General features: G+C 46.9%; 1 protein-coding gene across 4 annotated transcripts in view; it reads left to right on the forward strand.

The window, feature by feature from the left end:
- Positions 1-8,442, forward strand: part of NDRG4 (NDRG family member 4) — a 42,980-nt gene that overhangs the window by 12,019 nt on the left and 22,519 nt on the right. For 2 of the 4 annotated variants that reach the window (XM_007468312.1, XM_007468313.1), the window contains exon 2: positions 8,192-8,286. In XM_007468312.1, coding sequence (XP_007468374.1) covers positions 8,192-8,286 — 95 coding nt within the window. Of the gene's footprint in view, positions 1-8,181; positions 8,287-8,442 lie in introns of those variants that run through there. The other 2 variants (XM_007468319.1, XM_007468318.1) reach the window with 1 other exon arrangement.

Raw genomic sequence — 8,442 nt, forward strand, 5'->3', positions numbered from 1 at the left:
CGCAAAAAAAAAAAAAAAAAAAGAGCTATGTTATAGCAACTCTAAGATGCACCTTTTTTTTCATAACATCTCTAAAATACAGTCTCTGTTGGTGAGGTGGGCACCAGGACTACTGTCCTTGCCATCACACGTACACCCAAATTTGCTGCTTGGAGAGAAATCCTGGAATCAGTAGTGGAGCACTCTTGGGAAATGCTGCACCACGGATGATCTTAACGTCAGAGGAGCTGGGACTTCATGGAAGAGCACAGCCAGCAACAGCTTCAAGACGGAGTGATTCGGAGGCATCGGACCCTGAATGTGAAGAAGTCTCAGGAAGACCCGACACAATTTATTTCACTTGTATTTTCCTTTTTAAGAATTTACAAGTGTTGTAAGCAACTATACTTCAATTAAAAAAAAAAAAGAATTTACAAGAGTGATAGATGCTTTTAAAAATTTGGGTCTGGGACTTCCCTGGTGGTCCAGTGGCTAAGACCCCGCACTCCCAATGCAGGGGGCCCAGGTTCGATCCCTGGTCAGGAAACTAGATCCCACATGCCGCAACTAAAGACCCCACATGCTGCAACTAAAGACCCCGCATGCCGCAGCTAAAAGATCCCACATGCCGCAGCTAAAAGATCCTGCACAGAGAGACGAAGATCCCGCGTGCCGCAACTAAGACCTGGCACAGCTCAATAAAATAAATAAATAAATATTTTAAAAAATTTGGGGGTCTAAGTCTAAAAGAATAAAATATTAAAAAAAATAAAGTCCCCAAAGTTCTGAATGGTAAGAACTCATTATGTGAGTAGCAGTTCTGAAATTACTTTGTGTGTCTACTAGGGGTGAACAAATAAAAATATTGGGGATAATGAGAACCAGGTTTCTCATTGTGGAAGAAAAACAATTACAAATAAAGAAAGGGGGGAAGTTAGAATAAACTGAGAGGTGTTGAATTGGAATTAGAGGTATCAGTATAAATTCCAGACTTTTAATAGATATACAGATACATAGATATAGAATGTGTGTGTGTGTGTGAGTGTGAGTGAGTGTGAGTGTTTGAGGCAGAAAAAATGCAAGGTGAGTTTGGAACATCATATAGGGCTAGAAAATTAGAAACGACTCAAAAAAATGATGGGCGCATGGTGAAAGGACCCCAAGAGCCAGCTTGAGGGAACTCCCAGTGGCCAAATCTGGCACAATCAGAACAACAAAGCAATAATAGAAATTGATTATAACCCATAGAATAAAATAAGTAATTGAATAACTAAGTAGATGGAGAAGAAAAGACAGCTCTTTTTCTTCGAGGAGAATTCCAGTTAATGTATGAGAGATGATGGAAATAGAAAATTATCGTTAAGCAAATACCACAGTAATAACTGTAGGCAAGCATCATCCATGGTTGCTAAAATTAGTGGGCGAAAGTATGATGAGAAACAGGATGTCTGCATAGTCTCAAAGTATCTTCCCACAAGATACGTATTAATTACAAAGGGAAAAATAGTAACTTTATACTGGAGAAACCTGGCAGACACCACCTGAATCGGGTGATCAAGCTTAACATCCCCGATAATAAAACAGATTGACATCATGTACCCCATAAAATGGTACAATGACAAGGGCACATCTCTTCTGCTGTATTCTTACTAAAAATGCATAACCTTGGTCTAATCATAAGAAAACAACAGACAAACCCAAACTGAGAGGCATTCTACAGATTTAACTAATCAGTATTTTTCAAATGTCAACATCATAAAAGACAGACTGAGGCACTGTCCCTGTTTGGAGGAGACTACATGACAACTCTGTGCAATGTGGCATCCTGGACTGGGAGACTATCGGGAAAACTGGTGAAATTCATCTCAGGTCTGCAGATTACTTCACTACATTGCATCAGTATTTTCTTTCCTGGTTTCTCTAATTGTATTAAGGTTCTGTAGCGTGGTGACATTAGGGGAAGCTGAGTGAAAGGTATATGGGAAGTTCCTGTGCTTTGTTTTTTCTTTGATTTTTCTAAATTTGTAATTATTTCAAAATAAAGTTAAAGGTAGGGGACAGTATTATGCCTTAATTTAATTGGCAGTGTTTTTTCTCTTCTTTTGGTACATAAAATGTTACTGTCAGCTATAATCGATGGTATCTTAGATTTGATAATATCTGCTGTGTAGAATAAAGTCTCCTTTTAGACCCTTCCAAACCCATATGCTTCTCCAGAGGTGAGCATTACAGTTACCCTGATTCATTTGAGGATTTAATTTGCAAATATATGTACCTGTTTGATGCATGTATTTTTTACATAAATGGGGCTTATTTATTTATACTTATTTTTCTGTGGCATTCCTTTTTCTCTTAGCTGCATATTTTAGAATGCTTTCCCTATCTGTTTGAGTGGAGCTGCCTTATTTTTTAAATAGCTGCATGGTGCTCTGGGGTGTAGATGTGCCATGGTTTATTTAACCATTCTCCTGAGGTTTGTTTGGGTTGTTTTCAGTTTTTTCCTATTCCAAAGAGTGCTGCAGTGAGCATCCCTGTGCACAGCCTCTTAGTGTTTTTCTTTAGGATAAATATCTAGAGATATAATTGCAAAGTTGATAGATGTTTGCATTTTTACAAACTACCAACTCACCCTCCAGATGAAGGTGAACCCACTGCAGTCGAGCCAACAGTGTATGAGAGTATGTGCTGTTTCCCCACAAGCTCACCAACGCCGAATGTTATCAATCAGTCGTTTAATACTTTGCAGTCTGGGTGAAGACGCATTCCTTCACTCCTTCTCATTCAACAAAAACATATCAAGTGTCAGAAAATATTAACAATCGTTTTTGTCATTATTGTTGTTGTTGTAGGGATGTGATAGGGAAAGGTGTTTCAGGCAGAAGGAACGGCATGAACAAAGGCACGTGCTTCCTGTGGGTAGAATGGACCTACTGAGTCAGCTGGGGGTCCTTAGCTCTGAGTGTCAGAATCCAAATACGGCTGCCTTAAGCACAGTGGGAGTGTGGGGGCGGGGGCGGGGGCAGGGTTGCAGTGGCTGCTGGGAGATAGGAATTCATAGGCCCAAATCAAGAAAAAAGCAGAAGTGGTCTAGTCGGAGAAGTGGTCAGGTTGGGCCTAAATCAAGGGGCTGTAACGAGAGAGGAAATGAAGGCTGGGCCAGAACAAAAGATCATGTTCCCTGCACCCTTCTGTTGGGCTGTGTAATTGGGGAGACAGAATCCGTGTAGAGTAGGGATTAAGAGCACAGGCTCAGGGGTCCCTTCCTGGATCAGCCGTCAGGGGACTTGCACCTGTTTTTGTCTCACCTGTGAGATGGGGATGCTGAGGGAAGGTCTAGCCCCCATCCCAGCCCTGTACCCCCAGTGCTGTCCCAACCCTCTGAGGTCAGGGTCGGGACAGAGAGAGTGATATGAGGGGCCAGCTACCCGGAGGCTCGAAACCCTCTACATAGCGCAGTTGGAAGTTGAGTTTCTGATTTCTGGGGTCCCTGAGTTCTGGGGCTTCTTTTCAAACCACAGGGCTGGCGTGGTGTGGGTGGAAGGACCTCAGGTGCTCAGGCTTGAACGTGAGTCATCTGCCTGCCCTTAGCGACATCGTTCTTAATCTGTGGCACAGACCCCTCCCCCAGGGCGGAGCTGGCCAAGCCAGGTTGGCTCTGCTCCCTGTTCCATTTGCTTGCGGCTTTTCTTGTAATAACGGGACCTTATAACCAGGACTTTCAGGAGTGCACCATCCACAGGGCATCTTGGACCAAGACCTTGACCATGACCTGCCAAGAGGCCCCCTCACTCCTGTGGTCAAAAAAAAAAGCCCATTCCACAGCCCTTCCTCTTTTACAGTTTGGTTTCTCCCTGTCCCACAAGGTCTGGTTCGCCTGCATGTGCTAACTTTACCCTGTTGATGTCTGGCCTTCCTTCACCTTCAGCTCTTGCATTTCTTGGTGGGACAGGTCTGGGTGTTTTGGGGTGGGGAGCGATGCTTGGCTGAGCAGCACTGTCCCCACACAACCTTCCTCGCCTCTGGCTCCCGGGTACTAAATGCTGTAGGAGCCCCCAGTTGCTGAGACAACCCAAAATCCCCACGTGTATTTCCAAACGCCCCCTACTACTGCTGAGCCGTGCTCCCACTCAACAGTTGCTTTATTCCATAGGTTGTGTAACTGCCACTGATCAATTAAATCGAAGCACTTATTGACAAGGCTCAGGAATGATCATAGTAATTGTTTATATTTTTAACCCTAATAAGTGTGAGGGTTCACGTGGCCCAGGATAGAATCACATTTAAAGAAGCACGAATCAGCAACCAAAAGTAATTGAAAAGAAATGCAGTTCCTCATAAAGAATCCACCCACATTCACGCTGCTCGGGAGCTCCTTTCTGTCACCCAGCCAAAGAGCCCGGGCTTTCTCTCCCTCATCCCTTTCCCGTCCTTTTACTGAAACATCAGCGGAGCCTCCCTGCCAGCAGGTATGAACCCTTCCTTAAATAGGAGACAAGAGAAAAAGAAACGGCAGAGTTTAAGTAGGCAAAGGAAGGTTAGGAGGACCCCAGTCACTTATGTTATTTTTGTCCCATCCAAATGGGTACAGAAATCTTCCATTTAAAAAGCATGTTTCTATCTGTTGTCTCTGTTGTACCTCAAAGCTCTCTGAGGTGGGCAGAGGAAGGCTACTGCTCCCATTTTGCAGATAAGCAATCCTCTTAGTGATCTGCCCAAAATAAAGCTAGGCAGTGAGTGATACAGAAGAGATTCCAGTGACTCTAGGCCGGACCACGGAAAAGCTGAGAGGGCTGGAATTCACCCCAGGCCCATTTGGTTCTAACAGTCTGTGTGGCCTTTAGAGAATCTGGGATCAAGAGGGGAAAAAAGGCAAAGTGAAAAGGTCCCTTGCTGTTGCTTCACAGACCCCTGGGATCTCGCACCCCCTTTGCCTTGTGCTCCCTGATTCCTGACAAACCTGACCCAGGCTTCCTTGCGGGCGGTTGATAGGAATCTCACGCTCTGTTGATAGGAATCTCACGCTCTCTCTTTTTTTTTTATTTTTTTGATTTTTCTAAACTTTATTTGATAACAATTGTCATGATTAGAGAAGTAAATGACACATTTAAAAACCTTCTCAGGGCCACGGGATGCCAGAATATTTACAAACACATTCATGCTCTTTTTCTGAAAAATTTTTTCCGGCCTTATTGAGATACAGTTGACATATAACACTGTATACGTTTCAGGCATACAGTATACTGATTTGATGGGAATCTCATTTTCTTGTAACATCATCTAGCTGCTTTTTTTAAAATCATAACTTTCTTAGGAAGAAACTCGTCTGCCACCACCCTGTGGGAGTGTCCCCTCCTGCCTCTGTTCCCGAGCCCCACATCACCTGCTGGGCCCTGGGCTGTCCCCGTTTTCCACAGGCTGAGACATCCCCAGTTCTCTAGATTATGAGGTTTCTCTCTGCAGCCCCCTTCCCCGCCACCCCCTCATCACAGCCCATCTGTCCTTGCGCTGCCCACTCTCAGCCCTTTTAATAGAACCGTCCTTGGGGAGGATGGTCTCCACTGTGGTTTCATAACAGGCCTGGGAGAGGGCGGGGACACCCCAGTGCTGCCAGAGCTTTTAATTGAATTCAGTATTCAAGGGGGTTGGCGGCTAAAAAGGCCCTAATGGGAGAATAGTTTTCCAGGGTGGCCCTTCTTTCAGCTCCCCACCCGGATGGATGGATGTGTGTGCACACGTCAGAAAGGGTGGAAGAGAAAGTGGGGGAGAGGGGAGAGGACGCCTTTCTAAAAATACAGCCCGTCTGCGTTGTGTTAGCTGGTTTCCCCAGAAGCCACTGGGAACCGAGAGCTCCAGCATGGCACTAAGGTGCAGGGACCTGGGTATCTGGGTGGGCAGGGGCCTCCCTGCCTGGCCTCTTCATGCTGGGGACAAGGCTCTCCCAGGGGGGCTGCACAGCTCTGGATTAACCTTCCAGGAGGCTTGAGTGGCCAGCAGCTCCCAGCCCAGCCCCAGCACGTCTCAACCCAGACTAGACTCAGGAGGGGACCCCGGTGCGACTACAAGGCACCGTCTTTGTTAGCATTCTGGAGGGCTGGTGCTTCCTGCTTCTGACAGGATGGAAGGAAGCCCAGGCAGGGTCTGGAGCTACAACCTGGTCTCAGGACCTCCCTGCCACAGCAGTGGGTTCCATCCAAGGCCATGTGCCCTTGGGTCCCAGGAAGCCACTGCGCTGACTCCCCAGTCACTAGGGCTTCCACAGGGAGAAGCCAAAGGAGCAGGGGTGGGCAGGGCGGGGGGCATCTTCTGACCGACCAGCTAGTGGGACTGTCAGCCTTTCAGGGCAGAAGGGAAAGTCTGAGGGCTTCACTCTTGAGAAAGACTAAAAATAGAATTGGGAAGGAAGGGAAGGGGGGTGGGGGGGAGGCTGGGAGGAAGGATAGGAAGCCATCCTTCCATCCTTCCAGGTCAGGCCACCGTGGTTGGTTTACCTCATCGCACTTACCATCAGGGTGAAATCTAATAGTACAGGAAAGTACCTTGGGAGATGTGAAGTGCTTTGCAAGAATAAAGAATTGTTAATGATTTACAAACAGTCTTTCTAAATATTGTTTTTTCCTGATTTCAGACTCTAGACCCTAATTTTCAGTCCTTCACCCAGGGATAATGCCTGTTAACTTTGTGAAAAGCCTCCCAGGCTTTTTTATGGAACTATTCATATTTCTCATAATTTGGATAACACTGTATGTTTTACAACTGCTTTTTAAAAAATCTATTACAACACAAGCATTTTACCATGTTATTAAATAATCTTTTACAAGTTATTTACCCATAGTTTGTCTAGAGCCCTACTTATGGACATTTAGCTTTTTTAGCTTGTTTTGGGGTTTTTTTTGGGGGGGGGGATTTTAAATGGCACTGTGGTGAACATTCTTACAGATAAATCATTAGGTGCCCTCTCTGGTTTCCTTAGGAAATTTCTCCCAGGGAGAAGATTGCTGAGTCCAAGAGTAAGAACCTTTTAAATGATCTTAATTCATTCTGTAAAACTGCCCTCCAGAAAGATGTACCAATTTATACACTCACAAGCAGTATAAGCAAAGTGCCAGTTTTGGTGCATCTTTGCCAGCACTGCAAATGTTGCCAATTCCATTGGCAAAAAACAAAAGAAAGAATATCTTTGACTTCTAGTGAGCTTTAACATTTCCCCATGTATTTACTGGCCAGTTGTAATTCTTTTATGAATTTCCAGCTCATATCTTTGCCTAGCGTTTCTCTTGGTGCATTATGATTTGTGCCATCCTGAAATCCAAGCGAGGAATGGCAGTGCCAGGCTAGATAGACAGACTGTGGGGTCCTGGCACCCTCTGTCTGCCTTTCCCCACCATTGGATCCTCCAGACACACACGTGCACATATGACCCCTTCCTCTCCTGAGGTTCAGAGGCCCGGGGTCTCCCACGAACACGCAGCCATTAGGGTCTGGGCCCCTCTGCCTGGAGGCTGTGGGTTGAGTGGTCACTGTGTCATCCCTCCCTACTGGTGGTACATCATGACCAGCACCTTCAATGTCACTCTGCCTGCCACACTGCCAGGCCCTCCCTTCTGCCCTCTCAGAGCCATCCTCACCCAGGCCTGTCCTTCTAGGCACTCAGGACAGCCCTCAGCTCTCTTCCTCTGTGTCCTCCCAGAGCCCACTGTCCACTTCTGACCACAGGGGGCTTCCGACCCTGTGTTTGGCTTCCCCACACCTGTCCCTCTGTTTCTTAATAAATGCAGTTTACTTGAACTTATTCAAGGGTCATCCTGTATTGTGTCGCCTTGCTTTTCTTTTCCTCTTTCTTTCTTCCTTCCCTCCTTCATTCCTTCCTCCCTCCCTTCCTTTCTTCCTCCCCCCCCTTCTTCCTTCTTTCTTCCTTTTCTTTTGGGGGTGGCAGGGAACATGTTTTAACTTTTAAGACCAAATAATACAATGACCTTCCCTGAGCCAAGCAGGCGAGTCTTGCAGACGGAGCCTTGCTGCCCGGGTGAAGCGCCGCACTGGGCCTGCGCTTGGGAACCAGGGCTCCGGGGATGGAGGGGTCGGTGTGGTCCCCGGTGCCCCTGCCCCAGCCCGGGCTTGCGCTGTCCCCTCCGCCCGCCGAGAGAGTCCGAGCAGGGCCCAGGCGTGCCCGTCGCAGCAGGGCCCAACCCTCGTCCTCGCCTTCCCTCGCTAGGGCTCCTGCTCCACGACGGGACCATGGCCGGCCTGCAGGAGCTGCGATTCCCCGAGGAGAAGCCACTGCTCCGGGGCCAGGACGCCACTGAGCTGGTGAGTCGCCCCTTCGCGGTCCTGAGGGCGGAGGGCGCCACCTCGTGACCGAGAAGGGAACCGCGCGCCTTCCCTTTAGTCTTTTTTTTTTTTTTAACATCTTTATTGGAGTATAATTGCTTTACAATGGGGGGTTATTTTCTGCTTTTTAACAAA

Source organism: Lipotes vexillifer, unplaced genomic scaffold, assembly GCF_000442215.2.
Source record: "Lipotes vexillifer unplaced genomic scaffold, Lipotes_vexillifer_v1.1 scaffold1347, whole genome shotgun sequence".
NCBI lineage: Eukaryota > Metazoa > Chordata > Mammalia > Artiodactyla > Lipotidae > Lipotes > Lipotes vexillifer.